The 22,786-nt window shown below is 41.7% G+C and overlaps 1 protein-coding gene across 2 annotated transcripts in view; it reads right to left on the bottom strand.

Moving 5' to 3' along the window:
- Peli2 (pellino E3 ubiquitin protein ligase family member 2) overlaps positions 1-22,786 on the bottom strand; it is a 133,447-nt gene that overhangs the window by 10,318 nt on the left and 100,343 nt on the right. For both annotated transcript variants that reach the window (XM_051177102.1, XM_051177103.1), the window contains one exon: positions 8,598-8,699. In XM_051177102.1, coding sequence (XP_051033059.1) covers positions 8,598-8,699 — 102 coding nt within the window. The remainder of the gene's footprint in view (positions 1-8,597; positions 8,700-22,786) is intronic.

The raw sequence follows: 22,786 nt of genomic DNA, 5'->3' as shown, positions 1-22,786 counted from the left end.
GGTCCCTTAGACTGCTCAGTCCTTCTAGCTGACAAGGGGCCTGAGTCAGTCCCATACTGGATTCCCAGCTATCATTGGTGGCCAGTTAGCTCCTTCTTGTTCAGGTCAGCTGTCTCTATGTTTTTCTGCAACCTGGTCTTGTCCTCTTTCTCTGCATTTGGATTCTAGTTCAACTCATTGTTTAGTTATGGGAGTTTGCCTCTGTTTCCAACAGGTACTAGATGAGGGCTCCGTGATGGTGGATAAGTTAGTTGTTAATCTCATTATCAGGGAAGGGCATTTATGGTAGCCTTTCCACTACTGCTCAATTTGTTAGTTGGAGTCAGTCTTGTAAGTCTCAGGACATTTCTTTCTAGGATCAGTTTTCTTTTCAAACCAGTAATGGCTCCCTCTTTTATGCTGTCTCTCTCTTTGTCTCTCTTGTCTTCTATTCCTACCCTGACTCAATCTTCCTAGTCCCACAGGCTTTCCTCTCTTTCCCTTCTCTTTCTCCTAGTTCCCTCTCCATTCACTGGCCCCTCCCCCACTTCCCCTGTGCTCTGGGGGACTTGTCCCTTCCCCCTTCTGTGAGGGACCTTATATGAATCTCTTTGAATACACCTTGTATCCTAGTTCCTCTGGTAGTATGAATTATAGGTTGTTGATCCTTTGCTCTAGGTCTAAAATCCATATGTGAGTGAGTACATACCATGTTCCTCTTTTTGTGACTGGGTTACCTCATTCAGGATGGTTTCTTCAAGTGCCATCCACTTGCCTGTGAATTTCAAGATTCCATTATTTTTTTCCGCAGAGTAGTATACCATTGTGTAAATGTGCCACATTTTCTTTATCCATTCTTCAGTTGAGGGGCATCTAGATTGCTTCCAGGTTCTTACTATTACAAATAATGCTGCTATGAACATAGTTGAGCACACGTCTTTGTTGCATGGATGTGGATCATTTGGGTATATGCCTAAGAGGGGGATTGCCGGGTCCTGTGGTAGACTGATTCACATTTTCCTGAGGAACCATCATACTGATCTCTAAAATGGCTGTACAAGTTTGCACTCCCACCAGCAGTGGAGGAGTGTTCCCCTTTCTCCACATCCTCTCTAGCATAAGTTGTCATTGGTGTTTCTAATTTTAGCCACTCTGGCAGGAGTAAGATGGTATCTCAAAGTTGTTTTGATTTGCATTTCCCTGATAGCTAAGGATATTTAGCACTTTCTTAAGTGTCTTTCAGCCTTTTTGATTTCCTCTATTGAGAATTCTCTCTTCAGTTCTATATCCCATTTTTTTAATGGGGTTATTTGGTGTTTTGTTGACTATAATTTCTTGAGTTCTTTGTATATTTTGGAGATTAGCCCTTTGTCAGATGTAGGATTGGTGAAAATCTTTTTCCAGTCTGTGGGCTGCTGTTTGGTCTTGTCAACTGTGTCCTTTGCCTTATAGAAGCTTCTAAGTTTGAGGAAGTCCCATTTATTAATTGTTGATCTCAGTGTCTGTGCTACTGGAGTTATGTTCAGGAAGTAGTCTCCTATACCAATTTGTGAAAGAGTACCTACTACTTTCTCTTATAAGAGTTTGAGTGTGGCTGGATTTATGTTGAGGTCTTTGATCCAATTGGACTTGAGTTTTGTGCGTGGCGATAGACATGGGTCTATTTGCAGTCTTCTACACACCATCATCCAATTGTGCCAGCATCATTTGTTGAAGATGCTTTCCTCCCCTCACTGTATACTTTTAGCTGTTTTGTCAAAAATCGGGTGTTCGTAGGTGTGTGGGTTAATATCAGGGTTTTCGAGGGTTTTGTGCCAATAACAGGCTGTTTTCAGAACTATAGCTCTGTAGTAGAGCTTAAAGTCAGGGCCTCCTGAAGTTCTTTTATTGTACAGGGTTGTTTTGGCTATCCTGGGTCTTTTGTTTTTCCATATAAAGTTGATTACTATCCTTTCAAGGTCAGTGAAGAATTGTGCTGGGATTTTAATGGGGATTGCGTTGAATTTGTAGATTGCTTTTGGCAAGATTGCATTTTTACTATATTTATCCTACCTATCCAAGAGCATGGGAGATCTTTCCGTTTTCTGGTATTTTCTTTAATTTCTTTCTTTATAGTCACAAAGTTCTTATTATATAGGTCTTTCACTTGTTTGGTAAGCATTACACCAAGATACTTTATGTTGTTTGTGGCTATTGTAAAGGGTGATGTGTCTCTGATTTCTTTCTCAGCCTCTTTGTCATCTGAATAAAGTAGGGCTACTGATTTTTTTTTTTAAGTTTATCTTGTATCCTGCTAGTTTGCTAAAGGTGTTTATCAGCTATAAGAGTTCTCTGGTAGAGGTTTTTGGGCCACTCATATAAACTATCATATCATCTGCAAATATAGACAGTTTGAGTTCTTCCTGTCCAATTTGCATCACCTTGATCTCCTTTTGTTGTCCTATTTCTTTAGCTAGAACTTCAAGTACAATATTGAAGAGATATGGAAGAGTGGGCAGTCTTGTCTTTTTCCTGATTTAAGAGGAATCACCTTAAGCTTCTCTCCATTCAGTTTGATGTTGCCTGTTGGTTTACTGTATATTGCTCTTATTATGTTTAGGTATGTTCCTGTTATCCCTGATCTCTCCACAACCTTTATCATGAAAGGGTGTTAAATTTTGTTGAAGGCTTTTTCAGCATCTAGGCAGATGATCATATGGTCTTTCTTTTTCAGTTTGTTTATATGGTGGATGGCGCTGACAGATTTTTTTGTATGTTGAACCATCCCTGCAACCCAGGTATGAAGCCTACTTGGTCATGGTGGATGATTTCTCTGATGTATTCTTAGATTCGGTTTGCCAGTATTTTATTGAGTATTTTGCATCGGTGTTCATCAGGGATATTGGTCTGTAGTTTTCTTTCTTAGTTGTATCTTTGTGCAGCTTGGGTACCAAGGTGATTGTGGCCTCGTAAAAAGTGTTTGGCAATGAACCTTCTGTTTCTATTGTGTGGAACAATTTGAGGAGTACTGGTGTTAGTTCTTCTTTGAATTTCTGGTAGTTCTGCACTAAAGCCATCTGACCCTGGGCTTTTCTTTTTTTTGTAGGAAGGCTTTCGATGACTGCTTCTATTTCATTTGGGGATATAGGTCTATTTAAGTTGTTTGTCTGTTCTTGATTTAATTTTGGTAAGTGACAGTTATCCAGAAATTTGTTCATTTCCTTTGAATTTTCAAATTTTGTGGAGTACAGGTTTTCAAAGTATGACCTGAAAATTGTCTGGATTTCCTCTGTGTCCGTTGTCATGTCCTCCTTTTCGTTTCTGATTTTGTTAATTTGCATGTTCTCTCTCTGCTTTTCCATTAGTTTGGATGTTTGTCTACCTTGTTGATTTTCTTGAAAAACCAACTCTTTGTTGCATTGATTTTTTTTGTATTGTTTTCCTGGTTTCTATTTTGTTGATTTCAGCCCTCAGATTGATTATTTCCTGGCGTCTACTCCTCCGGGGTGAGTTTGCTTCTTTTTTGTTCTAAGGCTTTCAGTTGTGTTGTTAATTCTCTAATGTGACTATCCTCTGTTTTCTTCATATGGGCACTTAGTGCAAAGAACTTCCCTCGTAACACTGCTTTCAAGGTGTCCCATAAGTTCGGGTATGTTGTGTCCTCATTCTCGTTGAATTTTAGGAAGTCCTTAATTTCTTTCTTTATTTCTTCTTTGACCCAGGAGTGGTGCAATTGTGCATTGTTCAGTTTCCATGAGTATAGGGTTTCTGAGATTTGTGTTGTTGAATTCCATTTTTAAAGCATGCTCGTCTGATAAGATACAGGGGACTATTCCAATTCTTTTGTATTTGTTGAGGTTTGTTATGCCATCTAGTATGTGGTCGATTTTAGAGAAGGTTCCATGTGGAGCTGAGAAGAGGGTATATTCTTTTGTGTTTGGATGGAATGTTCTATAGATGTCTGTTAAACCCAATTGAGACATAACTTCTGTTAATTCTTTTGTTTCTTTGTTGAGTTTCTGATTGGTGGTCCTGTCTAGTGTTGAGAGTGGTATATTGAAGTCTCCCACTATAAGTGTGTGAGCTTTGAGTTTTAGTAGCATTTCTTTTACAAATGTGGTTGCCTTTGTATTTAGGGCATAGATGTTCAGAATTGAGACTTTGTGTTGATGGATTTCTCCTGTGATAAATATGAAATGACCATCTTCATCTCTTTTGATTAATTTTGGTTTGAAGTTTAACTTGTTAGATATTAGGATAGCCACATCTGCTTTCTTCTTGGGCCCCATTTGATTGGAAGATCTTTCCCCAGCCCTTTGCCCTGAGATAATGCCTATCTTTGAAGCTTATATGTGTTTCTTTTATGCAGCAGAAGGATGGATTCTGTCTTTGTATCCATTCTGTTAGTGTGTCTTTTTACAGGCGAGTTAAGACCATTAATATTGAGGGACAGTAAGGACCATTGATTGTTAATGCTTGTTTGTTTTAGATGTGTTGTTGGCAGTGAGTGGTATTGTGAATATATTTGTCCTGCTTTAATTTTGGGTTTGGTGAAGTGGGAATATCTATTGCCTATGTCTTTGTGAGCGTAGTTAACTTCCGTAGTTAACTTCCTTGGGTTGGAGTTTTCCTTCCAAAACTTTCTGTAGGGCTGGATTTGTAGATACGTATTGGGAAAATCTGGCTTTGTCATTAAATATCTTGTTTTCTCCATCTATAGTGATTGGGAGTTTTGCTGGGTATAATAGTCTGGGCTGGCATCCGTGGACTCTTAGTACTTGCAGAACATCTATCCAGGACCTTCTGGCCTTGAGGGTTTCCATGGAGAAGTCAGGTGTAATTTTAATATGTCTGCCTTTATATGTTACCTGCCGTTTTTCCTTCGCTGCTCTTAATATTATTCTGTATGTTAGGTGCTTTGATTATTATATGTCGAGGGGTCTATTTTCTTTGGTCCAGTCTATTTGGTGTTCGGTATGCTTCTTGTACTTTCAATGGGCATGTCCTTCTTCAGATTGGGAAAGTTTTCCTCTATGATTTTGTTGAATATGTTTTCTGCACCTTTGAGCTGGGCTTCCTCACCTTCCTCTATGCCTATTATTTTTAGGTTTGGCCTTTTCCCGGTGTCCCACATTTCCTGGATGTTTTGTGTTAAGGATTTGTTGGATTTACGATTTTCTTTGATTGATGAATCTATTTCCTCTAGTTTATCTTCCGCGCGTGAGTTTCTCTCTTCCATCTCTTGAATTCTGTTGGTTATGCTTTCATCTGTAGTTCCCAATTGTTTGCTCAGTTTTTCTATTTCCAGCGTTCCTTTGGTTTGTGTTTTCTTTATTGTCTCTATTTCAGTTTTCAAGTCTTGAACAATTTCCTTCACCTTTTTAATTGTTTTTTCTTGGCTTTCTATACTTTTTTTAAGAAATGTTTTCATTTCATCCAATTTTTTGTTTGTTTTTTCTTCCATCTTTTAAAGGGATTTTCTCACATCATCTTTGAGGGCCTCTATCATTTTTATGATGATAATTTTTAAGTCGTTCCCTTCTGCTTCATCTGCTTTGGGGTGTTCAGGTCTAGTTGGTGTAGATTCCCTTGATTCTGGTGATGTCACACTTGTCTTTCTATTGTTAGGTGTTCTCTTGTATTGCCGACTTCCCATAGCTTCTTCCAGTAGGTGTTGGTGGGGTCTCTCCCTCTCTCTATGGTACTGCCCAGGTGGCTTAGGTGGGTCAGAGGTCCAAGCTCTCTAGGATGTCTCTCCACAGACAGGGGCCCAGAAATGGGGATCAAAGATCAGGCTCCAGCAGAAGATTGATGGGAGTCAAAGATCCCGAAGGCTGGGACTCAGGATGTTCCTTGTGCCTATAAGCAGATCTAGCCTGGGCCTGGCACTCTCCAGCTGAGGCCTCTTTGGCAGAGGCCCTGTGATGGGGGTCAAGGATCCAGCCCGCAGTAACTCAGATTGGCCCCACGTGGATAGGCAGATCTCAGGAAGGGCCCGGAACTCCAGTAGAGGACTGGGCAGTGGGAGTCAGAGACCGGGCAGGTGGAAATTACGGGTGGTCCCGTGTGGATAGGCAGGTCTAGTGTGCTCAGAGTAGCTCCAGGAAATTCTCCAAATGTGGCAGGATGGTTGGCTCCCCCAAATAACAATATCTTACTCAACTCATCTGTTTATTGACCCTCACTTCCTTTCTGTTTGCCCCTGTTCCAGTCTTGGGTCTCTGGGAACTCACTGTCATCTTGTAATGCTTGCTGATGGGTGGTCTATCTGCCACCTCAGTCTTGTACTATTATGTGCAGTGTTGGGAATAGAAGGGGACTTTGAATGCCAGGCAAGCTGAGCTACAGTCCTAGCTCTCTGCCCCTGTAACTAGGTGAGTATCTGGCACAGCAGATGCACTATACATATATGTGTGTGTAGATACATGATAAAGATATGTATATATGATATATGATATAAAGATGATGAAGGATTCTAATGGTTAGCACACACAAACATACACATGCACACATACACACAAGCCATTAAATACAATACAATTTCCTAAACTAGTAACTTAGAATGTAAATATTATTAACGTTTTCCCCCAACTAAATTGATGCTAATTAAGTGCTACATCTCAACTACAGTCAAGTCATGCTGTGGTCTGCATGCTATGGTCTGAGGGGCACTGCAAGGCTTCTGCTTCTTTGATTCCTCTCTTGTAGAGAGGTTCTTCTTTTCCTTCTTTCTTTTCTTATTTTTTAAGGTTTATTTGTTTTATGTATATGAGTGCTCTATCTGCACGCATGTCTGCACATGACAAGAGAGCATCCAATCCCAGTGGAGATGGTTCTGAGCCACCATGTGTTTGCTGGGAATTGAACTCAGGACCTCTGGAACGGCAACCAGCAGTCTTAACTGCTGAGCTAGCCCACAAGGATTAGGGTTTTTTTAACTTGAGCAATTTATACAATTGATAACTTGAAAAAAAATCCTTGAACATTAAATCACTTAGAATTGTATAATGTTCGTTCTGAGACAGTTTTCTTCCTCAGACTGCTACTTACTGCAATCACATAGCTATAAAGGTAATTAAGTATTTCTCCAAAATGTTGATAGACAAAGAAGACAGTTGTGATGCAGGCTGGCTCTTCTGCTAGTCGGAGCTCATGTGCACAGTGGGTCTTTCTGGTTTACCCACTCACTCTATTCATGCTGAAGTATGTAATTATTGCTAGTTTTTTGTTAGGAAATGTAACTCCATAGCATCTATCATTGTGGTTAAGTCACGCTTATTCCCTAATTATTTATATATAAACTAGTGGTTAATGGTCTACATATAGCTACTAGTTTGTGCATAAATAAATAAATGGTTTATGTCAGTGGTGCTGGGGCAACACTGCCAAGTGGAGATGTTGCTCTGACTCGGAGTGCTGTTCAGAGGCCATTTCCACACAAGGTGATTGGTGCTGTTTCCAATTAACAACAGTAAGGAGTACTCTGCCATGTATTTAACCACTGTAAAATGCAACTACTGCTATTTGTGGTTCTCTTTCTGGCACCTACCCCTGTTTTGCTCTTGTTCCTTTTGTGAAGCCTGGGGAGATGGTTAATGCAGGATGGGGGTCAGCCTTCGGCATCTGGATTTGCTGTCTCAAGTCCCCACTTTACCTTTCCTGTTTCTGACATTCATAAAGAAGCTACGCTGTGAAAACAAATCGCACTGCTTCATTTACTAACCGACCCTTCCCACTCTGACACATGAGCTCATCTCAGCTGCTGCAGGGCCTCTGCTCCTTCATCCTCATTCACTCTGCCCAGGGTTTCCCTCCCCATACACAGGTGCTGGGCTCACCTCTGCCTTCTGTCTTTATGAGCCCACATTAAAAGTCTCTGTTCTTTTGGATGCATTTTCTAACCCTTTTCTTCAGCTTCATTAATTGATGTTTTCTTCTTTCTGTCTTCTGCCTTTGTTTGGTTTATTTCTAGACTCTGTAATATTCCATCAAATCTTCCTTCCCTCATCCTATACTTTCTTAAGGTCCAAAGACCTTTTTGAAATGTATTAAGTAATTTAACAATCACTCTTTATTGTTTTAAAATTTAATTATGAAAGCACTTCAGCTTTACATTTTCTAGAAGGGAGTAAGGTGTTGGTCACATCACATGAATTTTTCCATACACTGTTCCAATTATTTCTGAAAGCCTCTACTATTTTTATGTCTTAACTGACTTGTGTTATTTAAAAACTTTTCTATTATTTTTGTTTTAAAAAAGAATGGCTTTACTTTTAGGCCTATTGTTAATATCAATTTTTACTGCATTAAGGTTAATGAAGAAAAATGAACTATGAATTTGAAGGAGAGTGGAGATGAGCATGTGGGAGGATTTAGAGAGAGGAAAGGGAAGGGAGAAATGCTGTAACTAAAATACAATCTCAAACACAAGCAAGCAAGCAATCAAAATTATTTGAGGATATGGCTATATAGTTTCCTTTTACCCTTTAGAGTGGAAATGATTTTTTTTTTTTTTATATCATCCTCACCTCTTTCCCCTGGGCATGACTGAATGGCACTGTGGCAGGTGTTCTGGTTACATGTCAAAACACAAGAGTAAAGACAAATGGATTAGTTTCCATTGAGAAAAGAAGGGTTACCTGAAACATGTCCATGTCTTTATCATGTGTGTACTCCACCACCACAGTCTGGTTCCTTGACAAAGTGTAGGATATGCTGTGCTGACCTTTGCAGCTGATAGCCTAATGTGAGAGAAGGGAAAAAAAAAAAGAACTCATTTAAATTTCATCTCAGCTGATAGCCTAATAGTGAGAGAAGGAAAAAAGAACTCATTTAAATTTCATCCTAGTGAAATTTACTGGCTACAATTCTGTTCCAGTTCAGTCACCCTTCTGTCAGGAAAACTGAGCACAAGCCAGCATCACCCCAATGGTCAGAGCTGTCCCCATGCTCACCCTAAAAACCAGAGGAACTAAAAGATAGAATTAGGGGAAGCTTTGTCATATATATATATATATATATGCTATACAGGTATAAGAAAAATCAGTTTATTTGCAACACCTGATTTAATTATAGTGTCAGAAAAATATATACATACAGTCTCTTTCTTGCCAAACTGAAGTGATAAAACTTTTACACCATCGTGACTTCTTTAAAATTTAAAAATTTCTTTCATGCGTGGGTAAATTAATAGCATTTTGTCACATTGCTTCCTCTATTACAGAGATTATAAGCGCACTAAAAAAAAAAGTCATTGAAAACACTATTAATATCCTGCAAGGATATCTACATGACAATATATTCTTCTAACCCATGTCAGCCATATCTACACAGGGTTCTGCATCTCAGCTACATGTTGTATAAGCAATTGCTGGGCTCATCCATTTTATATCTTAAACAACAGAACAGCAGGATTAGGTAGTACATTACTGAAATTCCAGTGCTTGAGAGGTGGAGGAAGGATTGTGAGTTTGAAGTCAGTCTGGGCAAGAGTGAGAACCTATCTCTAAAATAAGGCCAAACTATTTGTAGTCCCCCTATTCCCTCCAACCCCCTTTCCTTCCACAGTTATTAAAGCCAATATTCTTTTTCAAATAATCTAGGAATAGTAAAACAAGATATTGCTAATATTTTCTTCATCATGATACGTTTGGACACATCCTAAATTGTAATCACATGCTTGTAGTATTTTTAAATTAATACAGAAATCTATCTACATTATACTCCAAATTATTTCAATTACATGTTCTGTAGTAATTTAAACGTATCTTCATTCTACTTTAATATTAAGAATAATAAATAAAACTTTAATAGGCCTCTCTATTAAACATTGCCTGAAGGAAGGCACTGTATGGAGAGCACAAAAGCCTTCTGAAGTGGCTGCACACACGGTGTGTAATTCCAAAGACTCTGAGCATCTTTGTTGAACTAGCAACTGCTCAGCAAGAAAAGTAGCAGAGAATTCAGTCACAATGAGCCTGGTGAACCTACAGATACTTAACAATTTCCACTGAGGAGCTCCAAGGTTGATCTCGTACAACACCTTATTACATTTACTAATTATTAAAGGTAGCAGAGCTCTTTAATATGGCCAGATATCTCAAAAATACTTCTTATTTAGTGCCACCAACTATGTCTTCTAAATCTTCATTGGTCTGAGTCAGCTAAATTCTATCTTAATGTGAACAATATTCTATTTAAGTTAAATCAAAGTTGTTTCACAGTTTGGAAGACTTGACTTAACCATATTGCTAGAGAAGCCCTCCCCACCCCCCATGAACACATGTAGGTGTGTAGGTGCACTTGCACAAGGAGGTCAGAAGTCAGTATCTCAGGTATCTTCCTCTCTCTAATTCCATCTTATTTTTGAGACAGGGTCTCTCACTGAACCTGGAACTTGCTATTCAGCTACCCGCCTGCCCCTGCTCCCCCACAGCTGGGGTTACAGGTGCACACCTCTGTGCTTTTACATAGTGTCAGTGACCCAAACTTGGGTCCTTATGGTTATGTAACTAACATTTTACAAATACTGTGCCATCATCCTCCAAGCCCCAAATATTCTCCAGATTTCCTAAACTCAATGGTAGAATTTTTAGACTAACAAATTAAAAATTTCACATGCCAGGAAAAAATATTTTGTTGTATTATTTTTCTTAGACTATAAAGATTATAAGCATAGAAAAAGCTATTGGAAAAAAAAACTGTGAATGTCCCATATGGATTTGTACATAATAATATACTGTTTTAAACAATGATAGTCATATCATTGCTGATATGGCATTATTAAATGTCAAATGTATAAGGAAGTGTTGCCACTTTTAAGTTGGGGGCACACTAATCAACTTACAATGGCGCTCACTTTATAGTGATTATGTTACACCACCACACTGTACACAGATATTTGTTTTCCGTAAATCTGGGCAAAAATTACAAATTCAAGTCAGTGGTTCTCAACCTGGGGGCCACAACCTCTTTAGATATCCTACATATCAGATATTTACACTACAATTTATCACAGTAGTAAAATACAGTTATAAAGTAGCAATGAAATAATTTTATGGTGGGAGGCTCACCTTGACATGAGGGCTGCAGCATGAGGAAGACTGAGAACCACTGTACTAAATGGATAGATTTGTTTTTATAGTTAGTAGGAGAAAAAAAAAAACCTCAAAAACCCTTCAACCTTATAAATCTACTAATCAGGAAGATGTTACTTTAAAAAGAATTTACTTAAAGGTTCTTTAAAAGTATGTTGTGTTTAAGATTAATCCAATTTACCACCATGTTAATCCTAACACAATCTTCTTGGATACACATGCTATACACAGTATCAATTCCTACAGGTTACATATATGAAGGTAACAAGCACCACACAGGAAACCTCCGAGAAAGGATTGTATTTCTGTATGATGGTCCCTTCATGAGCAGTTTCTCACATTCCCACCATAAACTCTAACGTGTCTGGGACAGGAACTTGTGAAGCACTCTCAAAACCCTCTACCTTAAAAATTATAAACATTACCCACGCTTGCTAGTTTTAACATTCTCCCAGAGTGCTGGGAACTGGTCCTTGGGAGACTGCTTATGCTGGTGCTGGAGCCAGCTCAGCCCTGTGCAGGTACTTTGGAATCACCTCCAAACCACCCAGGGATGAGCCAGAAGCAGCCGTCATGCAGCTGCCAGGTTGAGTCCAATTGTCCTAATAGGTTTAATTAAAAACAATTCTTGTATCCAAACGATAAGCCTATATAAGAAATACAAACCACTAGCAATGATTTTTATTGTCCTAGTATGGCATTATGTTGCTGCAATTTATGCAATTTATGGCTTATTGCAGTTTATATTCAGGTCATAGATCATCTTTGAGAGAAGTTAGGCAGGAATTCAAGGTAGGAACCTAGAGGCCAGAACCATATAGGAAGAATGCTTTTCTGGCTGATGCATAGCTAGCCTTTTCACACAGCCCAGGCTCATATGCATAGGGATGATGCCACCCACAGTGGGCTGGGCCCTCTGATGCCAATCATTAGTCAAAATCTTTCACAGACATGGTCACCAGTCACTGAGATAGAGGCAATTCTTCAATCAGGGGTCCCTATTCCTAGGTGACTTTAGGTTTCCATAAAGTTGACAACAAAAACTGACTAGCACAGGAACTTACAGGGACAGACTACCTTCAACAGAAACTGCCACAGCAGAGGAGCCAAATTTTGAGTGTCCTACCCAGGACACTGAATACCACCTCAAGTCACAAAATTTCATCATTTTAAAGCACTATGGGTTCTTTATGTTACCAAACAGTAATGGCCAGGCTTAGGAAAGGAAAATGCTATTAAGAAAACATGTTTTCTGCATCTTTTCCACTCAGAAATTCATAGTCGAGGCCTATGATTGGAGGTTCTGATTTGGGGAAGATGAGAGAGTATGCATAAATTCCACGAAGGCAGCCAGTGTGGAGTGGGCTGTCGGGACACCGCCAGCATCTCAAAGCAGGGTTGACCTTAACTCTCACTTCCAGCTTCAAGGGCAGCACAACATTCAATGATGAAGGAATGAACAAGAGAATCTGCCAAAGACACAAGCTGATGCTCAGATGTTCCTTTCTCTGGGCTTCCTTTAACTGTCCTTGCTCTTTATTGATGAAAGTGACCAATAGTATTAATTCTCACCTGTCTTCAGTCTACAAAAGCTACTTTACTCTAAGTGTGAAGTGGACTAAAATACGCAATTAGCTAACTGTGTCCACATAGAACAACAGAGTCTACTCCATTCACCTAAGGAAGTGAAGCCTGACTTTACAGTCCCAGAGGCCCACGCAGACCCAACGTGAGCCAGGCACTGTTCTCTTTCTTGTGTGGCCCCTGGGACAGGCTCAGTTTGCCTGGCCTTTGCATTAAGGGTGGGAACAGTTAGTGTATGTCCTGATTCAACTTTCAACTAAGAGCCACTGTCAGGGAGTCTCTCTCTCTCTCTCTCTCTCTCTCTCTCTCTCTCTCTCTCTCTCTCTGTGTGTGTGTGTGTGTGTGTGTGTGTGTGTGTGTGTGTGAGTGTGCATGCGTGCGTGCGTACACTGAGTATCTGACTTTCAAATGCAAGGAAGTGGAATTCATTTTCTTCAAAATGAAACGATATTTGTCTGTTACTACACATCTCTTTGAACCAAATGATTCAAAAGTCTTTTTCTAGATGCCAAATATTACAGAATTTCCGTGTGCCATGGCAGTGTGACTAACTCAGAATACAGTGTCCCTGGGAGCTCACTCTGCCCAGTCTCCTCTCTGGGTGCATGCTTTGGCCCTATCTCTGCCTCCTGGAAGGGGGACCAGCAGACTAGCTGTGGCTGCATGCTGAAGGACCTTCTCCCACCTGACTCCACCCTTCTCAGCCCTGCTCTGAGGGCACTGCCTTGGGTATTCAAGTTTGCTGTTCTCCACAGCAGCAACCCAACACATCAACGGAAACTGGGAAGAAGGGGCCCAAATACACCAATGGAACCTGGGAAGGAAGGGTTTGGGGGCTGGATAACCTCAAGCCAAGGGATGTTTCCCATACTCTGTACCCTGTGGTGAGGCCAGCACCTCCCCCTAGCCATTTGATGGGTGATTTTGCGATATGGCCTAATACTCTACTCTAGGAGCCAACCTATCCTGTTTTCAAAGATGGCTACCACTGCATTCTTTATAAGGCCTGATGGGCCAACTACAGCCTCCCCCGGCCCCCACACATTTCAGGCAGTAGTATTTTAAGTCACTCTGTATATTAATCCTAAGTGGTGATTTAATATTTAAGTCCATTATATTATTTAAGTACCTATACACTGGGATTGCTGCAGAAAGGACCTGAATAAAGGATGAACAAGCTGCAGTGACCTCTCACAGCACGCCCATTATTAAACACAACCATCCCATGACAAAGTGTACATCTGTAGGAACACTTCAGCTGCTATAGGAAACAATAGTGAAGCAGTTGGGTTTAGGTCTGAACTATTAGGTCTGAACTATTAGGCCTATTGCATCACTTTTTTGGTCTAAATCACTTTTGACCTGTATGTGTGAGGCAGAAATGTGCCCACTCACAGGCAACTGGTTGAACTTGCTTGACTGAAGCCTGAAGCAACAGCAGGAAGACTACTGGCCTGAGTACTCTGACCTTTGTGGGTACCACATGGTCTTAGGTACAAACCCACACAGAAGAGCAGCTCCATGGGCCAGGCCTATCCCACCACATGTGGACTACATGGCCTCACTGCAATGCCCACTGACCATCCAGCAAGAGCAGAGTTCACTCATATTAAGTACTTCTCTGAGTAAGTACGTGGTTTATTCTTCTGGGCTCCAACTTTCCACATACTTTAAGAGGGCAGAGCTGTATGTGGACACTAAGATCAACTTGGTTAGTGGACCTGGCTTGGATTCCAGTCCAGGCACTCATCGGTATAAACGGCACCCCATTCTGACTCTTCAGGGACCTTCACTCATCAACAAAAGGCGTCAAAGCCAGAAGCCCAAGGAGTGTGCTGTGCAGCCTCTGGTGGTTTCCCTCCTCACACGTCGAGCTGTGCTTATAGCACTGCCTCAGAACCAAACAGGCTTGCTCTCAGCTCACTGGAGTCCACACGTGCTGGAGATGACTATTCTCTCTGGCTTTAAATACATGTTCGATACTGACTCTATTAATTAGAGATAATCCTAGTATGACAAACACGTTTTTCGAGAACTAATGACTTTTATGTCAGGATGACAAGTATAATTAGGCAATAAATCCTCAATCAGTCTGGTTCAAATTGCTACAGGGAAGATGAGGTTTCTGCCATCCTTGTCAATTTATGTATAAAATATGTATGAGTACTATTTCTAAAGGAATTCTCAATTCATGGTGCATGTGCACACACTTTAAGATATTCAATTTTTCAAGGAGCCATATTATTTCAGACAAGTGCCTAAGCTATGGCTATGATAAGCAAGTCACAGAGTGCTAACGTGAGTTTAATCAAAAGCAATAGTATTTCCTCGTAAATCAAAGTGATGAGCCTATTTGATAGGAACCAGGGTTTTGAACTTGGCACTAGGCCATTCATGCTCCCATCCACATCAGCTTAGTGAGCTACTTTATATGCCTGGACAGAGAATCTGCTGTACTCAGTGTGCTGGGCAGTGCCTGAGGCAGACAGCCAACCAGCAAGCACAGAGGGCAGAGACCAGGAAGCCCGAAGAAGCGCCTCTCTCTAACTTGGGCTCACTCTTTACAAGGAAGCTGGATCTGGTTGATGGTACAGTCGGAGACCAGTGGATTCTGATAGTTCAGAAGACAGGGGCAGCAAAGACTACAGCAGAAAAGCTACTTCCTGTGCTCTCTGAGAATGTGTCTGCAGGGACTCTACCATTTCTAGTTGCTCAAGTGTCCTGTGATTGAGCACAAAGTACAGAGTAAGTCAGAGTCTCGCTGTGTTAAGGCTAATGTTTCCTGCCTGGCAGGGTCTAGACTCACCTAAGTGACCAGCCTCTGGCCAGGTCTGGGAGGGTTATCCATGACTGACTTAGGTGGTAAGACCATTCTATGGGCTGAGGCCCTAACTGAGTAGCAAGGAGAAAGTGAGTTGACTGTGAGCCTTCCCCTCTCTCTGCTTCCTGACTGTGGTTGCTTGTGACCAGGTTCCTCCTGTTCCTGCGGTCACGGTTTCTCTGCAGTAAAGGGCTATTCCCTGGAACTGTGAGCCAAAATCACCCTTTCCTTTCTAGAGTTGAGTTGTCACTGCATCAAGACAGTACTGAAACACAAACTCGTACTGTGAGAAGTGGGGTATTGCTGTGACAAACCTGACCACTCACTCTCCAGTTTGGAACTTTGAGCTAGGAAAGCCCTCCGATGATGTGAGCATAGCTCAATGGGGTATTCTGACGGGAGTTTGGAAGACCAGAAGCCTGAGAGAAATGTGGATAGTAAAGGCCCAACTCATGGAGTTTCAGAGGGGAACAAGGATTCACCATGATTGGGAATGGGGCATTCAGATTATAATCTGACAGCAAAACTGGCTGCATTCTGTTTGTGTCCTGAGAACTTGAGAGAGGCTCAACGTAAAAGTAATGGGGCTAATGTGCTTGATGGCAGGAATTTCAAGGCAGGAGAGGATTCAGTCTATGGTTTGGCTTTATTAAGGTCTACAGTGAAAAGAATTGACATGCCTGCAGATTGTCTCCCAATGACTCTATATCCTGTCAACCGGCAGTCACACCCACGTGTGGAAGATGATTTATTTCACCACACAATATACAAAGCTAATCTAATGAACAATTCTTTTGTTCTGTGCTACCTCTGGGAAAATCTAAGCATATTTTAATCACAACTTAGAAAGTTCTACTACTTTTTAGAAACTTCACTCCACTCTGACCCTATGTGGCAACTCCTGGCTGAGCACGAGAGGATGAGGAAGGATTAAGTTATCAAAGTTCAGGGTATACAGCAACACTAAAACCTAAGTGTTAGTATTGCTAGCCATCCCAGGGGTTCATGTGGTGAAAAAAACCACTCACAGCCACTTGGAGAAGGGTGAGGGAGTGAGTGACTCCAGCGACTCAGAGACAGAAGTGCATCTCATTTGGAGCACGTTGTTCTAGACAAGATGCACTATTTCCTGAAATACCAAGTGTTTTCGGCAAAACTAAAGCAATATTTTCTCAGTGTTGCATATGTTAGACTTGACTGACAGACAAACAGACTCGGGGTACAGAGTGGTAACTAACAGAGAAACATTTAGTCAGTCAACAGCCTTAAACTGATCTTTTACAGATACACTCCTCTAAATATTTACATTGACAAATATCAGAGTCACTCATCCCAAGAAGCAAAGTTTATTCAAAGAGTGATCCTTGGTAAACATGAATCACAAGTACAATAAAGCACCTTGCAAATGACTTCATTCAAAATGCAAACTCCATTGCCTAGTGATCCCATCCCACCTAGAGGTTGAGCACTTTGCCGGCCTGGTCTGGCAAATTTCCAGATACTATAAATTGGCCCAGACATAAATCGATTTTGTACGATTATACCCAAAGCCACCGTATACATATTTTAACACATAGGCCAGTTTACCAGCTATCTAAACAATCCCGAGTGCTAAGAAAGACTGAAATTTACTCTTGCTCCAAATAAAACAACACATAAAACTCCTTGATTATCGGTGCAAAAGGCCTCATTGAAAAGGTGTAAGAAAGTTCAATTTTTCCCTCAGTGGACTTTTTTTTTTTTTTTTTTACACGACTCGGATATATTTAAAATTTGTCCATCTGCTAAAGAGTCTCTGTTTCTTTATGCAATCAGTGAAATCTAGAATTCTACTTATAAAGTATCAAGAAAATACTCATTTTCAAAAGAAAACATGCATCTGGACAGTTGGCATTTTCAGGACGATGAGCCTGTTAGATTCAAAGAAATTATAAACTTAATATAAAAACCCTGGAGGAAGACAATGGCAGGTTGTCTTTGCACGCACACTCACCATGTGAAACTTTTACAAATGGTTTTGGTGAAAGCCTGAGTATGTTACATGTTACTCCTCAAGGCTCTTTAAACTCAACAACTTTTTTATTTGCCTGAGACAGGGTCTCAGGTGGCCCAAACCCCTTCTCTGAGACAGGCTTTGATTAAACTGACCTTCCAGTCTCCCCCTCCCAAGTGCTATAGTGACAGAAAAGAAAGAAACAACACAAAAACCTGTCTTTGTTTTGTTTTGAGACAGTCTTCCTATGCAGCCCTGGCTGGCCTGCAGCTCCATATGCATGCATGTAGACCAGGCTGTCTAGCCTCCAACTCACAACTCAAAGAGATCTGCTTGCTTCTTCCTCTGAGTGCAGGGATTACGGGCATGCAACCACTATGCAGCACTGAGTCTCTCTCAGAGACCTCTGCATTAGCTGAGTGTCCTCAGCCACACACAGTCCATCTAGCTCCTAGCCTGTGAGGTACTTCCTTGAAGGGCTGTGCGAAGCTGTCAGTTAACATCTGAAATGTACTAGAGTATAATGCCCAGTGCAATAATTACTACCGTAGCAAATTATCATGATAAACATTCATAATTTCTATCACATAACTGAATACTTAACTTTATGGAGCTTTCCAGGTTCTTGATTCATTAGAAAGCAAGACTATTTCTTAGATTTACTCATTTTTTGTTTTCTTAGTGCATGAATACTTTGCCTGTATGTATATATGTGCACCATGTGTGAGCCTGGTGCCACAGAGGTCAGAAAAGGGCACTGGAACTACAGTCACAGATGGTTGTGAGCCATATGCGCATTCTGGGAACCAAACCCTGGTCCTCTGCAAGAGCAGAAAGTGCTTTTAACCACTGGGCCAGCTCTCCAGCCCCTTTAGGTGACAAAGGATATTTTAATCAGGTAAAATACGCCAAGTACAAAGGATGGACCTTCCAGTTCTAGTCTATCCCAGAGGAAGTCAGAGAAGCGTTCACCAGCTCCTATCACACCCTCGCAGGGACAACTGCCCACACTAGAGGAGCGTTCACAAAGGGAATTAGAGCTCTGTGTGCGGTGTTCTAATCCTGCTTCTTTCACTTACCTTGGTAGGTTACAGAACGACTGCCATCATAGGGATTTAGTGAGGCTGCATTCTGACTGATATACAGCTAGAGTCTGAATCATCTAGTGTACCTCTTTTTGGTGGGTGTAGGGGTTTGAATGAAAATGGCCCCCATGAAAGCATACATTAAAATACCTGGTAATACTGCTTGGCAAGGAGTAGGAGGTGTAGCCTGTTGGAGGTGTGTCACTGGGGGGTGGGCTTTGAAGTCTCAAAAGACTATGCCATCATGGTGTAACTTCTGCTTTTGTTCCCAAGCATCTCCTGCCTAGGTCCTAGTTTATTACTTCTATGCATTTCTTGTGATTGAAAGCAGGGCACTGCCAGGTTCGTGGTCATGAGTGCTGGGTTTGTTGGAGGTATTAGGCTTGTTCTGGCAGGTAGCTAAGTCTCCTCAAATCAGCTTTATCTCTCAAGGGTTTCTTCCAGCTTTGTTTGGGCAAGCCTGGGGCAGACTCTGATCTAGGGCAATTTACTCTCCATCTTATTTCTCTTGCATTATGTGGTCTTTCCACTCTGCAGGTGGGAACATGAACTCATCTTCCTTCGTGAGCCACACAAATCGTTTGGACTGCTGCCTCCAACGGTGGAGTCGCACCCCACAAACAGCAAAACAGGGCTCAGTGGTGGGAATGCCCCTGTGCCTCATCATTCTCAGTGCAAGGCCCTTCGTCTCTCTTTCACAAATCCTAGTTGCTGCTGAGCACCTCAGCCAGCGAGGTCATGGGCTGCTTAGGGACTTCATTACTGGGCCTGGGCCTGGAAACTGCCACTGGGCAAACTGAGGCTCACCACATTTCCTTCTCTCATGAGTCACAGTGCTGAGCTGTTTCCAGCTCAGCTATCTGTTTCCAGCATAAGGGGGCAATTCTTTATGGGCAGAAAGTGAAATTCCATTTTCACTACTTTAGAATCTTTATTGTGTCTCTCCCACATACATACACACTGTATATAATAGATACAGGTAGTCATTCATACACAGAAGATTCATGGTGTATAACTTAAACAGTTTAATGTACTGAATTATCATACCCTCCTAATAATGCCATATATTAAGTACCACCTCAATTCAGTTCTAATTGTGAGCACTTAGTAGATGCAAACATTTGTTTATTTTACTTGTCTCCTTTCTCTAGGCCCACATTAGTCTGAGAGGATAGGATGATTTTCTACATTTTTATACCATTTATCGATAGCACCTGAAATAATTCCTGGGGTACGAGCAGAACAAGCTTCTCTAACTACAAATATCTATTATGTGACTTGGTAGGTATCTCTTAAAAAATAGACTTACCATGAAACTGATTTGGGTTAAAATAATACCCTATGTGTCCTTAATGCTACTATGTATTATTAGAATCCAGCCCTGCCTTGGCCATCATGGCCATCATGTGGTGGTACACATCTTTAATCCCAGCACTCAGGAGGCAGGGGCAGCGGATCTATTTGAGTTTGAGGCCAGCCTAATCTAAAGATCGAGTTCCAGGACAGCCAGAGAAACCCGGCTCAAAAAACCAAAACCCAAAAACTAAAACACTAAAAAACATGGCAACATATACCCTAATGCTTATCAATTTAGTAACATGACATTACGAGATCTTGTGTAGCCATTCACACAGCTGGCCCCTCTAGGGTGCCTGTACCATCAGCGAGGCCCCGAAGATGGAAGCCTGCATACTGAAGACACGGAACATGATCCCTGTGATCTTCAAATGTATGAACCATGCTCGTCAGAACAGAAAGGGAAGAATTAAGTACTGAAGAGGAGACACGTCTGAAATCTATGTTATAAGAACATTTCTGATTAAGAGTTTACAAGCTAGGTATTAGTTGCTTTCCAATTGTTTTTTGAAGTCCCCTCTCCTCCAGCCCTGTAGACCAGGCTGGCCTGAAACTCACAGAGATTCGCCTGCCTCTGCCTCCTGAGTGCCACCACCACCTGGCTGATTTTTTTTTTTCCTTCAAGTTTTATGTTTTCTAACTATAGTTTGTTTCCATAAGGAAAACAGAATTAATCTCTACACAAAATCCCAGCATAATACACTTTTAATCAGATGGGATGCACTGTTCCCTCAGAGCTGTACCTGGCTTCCTACATTGCCAGTTAAATTTTACTGCGAGTATTGTGCTATTCGTTTAGCCCAAACTGATTCCATCACAACCACCAGTAATTACACAAGTAATTTCAGAATTGCATGTTCAGAGTCTTTTTTCAAAGCTCCTTGAGTTGAATGTGGCAGACCAAGTTACAGTGCTTTAAATACACCAGTAGCCCAGCAAGGATGACATCCACTCATGAGCAGGGACATTTCTGCTTTGGGAAGGTTACTCTAGAACAGCAACCAAGAGAACAATTTGAAAGGCTGTTTCCCCTTTTCTTCAGGCCTGCTTCTATCATACGGCACCCTGACCCTCTGCTTGGCAACTCTTCACTTGTCTACAACTGTCAGCTGAGAGTGCACCTAACACAGAGTATTGTTGGCTGGACAAATAAACCCCAGAAGCAGAATATCCTGTCAAACCTTCTTGCTCCCCGAGATAGCATCACCTGATGCTATTCTCAAGCTAAGCTGATTAACAGTTCTCAAAGACCTACCTCATAATCCACTTACACCTCGCTGTGGAAAGGAATCAGGGTGCACACACTTGCCTGCTTCAGGTTGTCACCTCAACCCAGATGGGAGCATGAAGTGAGTATATTGGACAACTAAAGCAGGAGCTGTTTCTGAGTTCTGATGTGCTAGATTGGCTTCAACAATTAACACAGACAACATCTTACATCTCTCTTGTTTCCCATCACTAGGCTTAGCGGCTTCTTTTCACAATCACGTGTCAAAAACTCAAGCTCCAGACTTGGATTTTGTTCACACACTGAAGAGCCTGTAGGGGATGGTGAGACTAAATGTGCCGTCACACAGTCTATGGCAACTCCAAGCCACACCAGCTCTCAGAACACAGACCTGTCACTTAACCTCCTGCACAGTAAATGCAGAAATTGTGTTTAACAGTTTGCTCATCTCACAGATGTGCTGCAAGGACCAGACAAAATGCCCTGTGCAAACTACTGGAGCTTGGCTTAACTCACTCAACTTGAACATACTAGAATGTTCTCAACCTAAAATGATCAATAATCACTCTAATTACTTTACAAGATTGCTGCAGGGGTAAAATGAAATAAGGAAATAAACTTGGTTTTAAAAGTTCAAAGTGTTAGACACATATTTTGTCACTATTTCCCTCAGAGAAGATTATTCAGGTGTGAACAGAAAGCAGGGTAGCAGACAACCTGCCCATCTAAAGGCATCTCTGCCAATGGCCTCCCAGACCTGAGCCCCTCACCTGCGGAGAGTGTGGACAATAGAATACTGGCTAATGGTAGCTCAGACTAGCCTTCCCACTGAGAACTTGCCATGACACCATCCAGTCTAGAAAGCCATTGAGATGATATCCTTCCCCTGAGGTAGCTTGAAGCCTAGAGCTAAGGAAGGCAGGCTGAGCCCCTGACTCAAGGTGGATCCCTGGAGGATCAGACTGAGCAAGACTGTGGTAAAGAAGTTCCTCCTCTATGTCTTCACAGCTTCTATCTGCTGGCACAACCCCAGTAGATCCCATGGGTGTGGCCACTGGCTTGAGGTACCACCAGTGCCTGTCTTCTAGAGTTGACTTATCTTTCTGATATCTGGCAAGCATCAACAAATGGAAATGCTTCCATTGTGGCCCAGAATTTCATTAGGAAGCACAATTATATCTGATGGTGCCACAGGCGCCCAGCCAGTACTGATAACTACTTGGAAATGAGCCTGGTGTCAAGCTTTGATGGTTAAGTTGCTATCACAGGAGGGGCAAGACAGAGCTCTGCTTGGAGCATTCACTCTCAGTTAAGACAGATTTGCCAAACCCTACGGCTGAGCTGAGGTGAGGCAGGAACTCCAGTCCCACAGAGGATAATTAAGAATCCCTCCTTCTCTGTTCACAGGGTCAAACAACTCTCCCCAAAGCACCTTTGTCCAAATGACAGGAAGGCTTACATGACTCTGGTGGCACTCAATGGCCTTTTGGTGAATGACTGGGCCAGTGGCATGCACTCGCAGCACCACACTTTCCAGCTCTGACCTGACTGTCCACGTGGGATTACACGGACCTTGGATTTGTTGGTCATAGGCTTCCCCAACTGTCATTCAACTCTGGGACACATCCTCCATGCTGCTTCCCAGAGGGATCACAAAGTCCACAG

The sequence above is a fragment of the Phodopus roborovskii genome, unplaced genomic scaffold (assembly GCF_943737965.1).
Source record: "Phodopus roborovskii unplaced genomic scaffold, PHOROB, whole genome shotgun sequence".
Lineage (NCBI taxonomy): Eukaryota > Metazoa > Chordata > Mammalia > Rodentia > Cricetidae > Phodopus > Phodopus roborovskii.
Note: the sequence above shows the minus strand (reverse complement) of the source record. Positions and strands in the feature narration are given on the sequence as shown.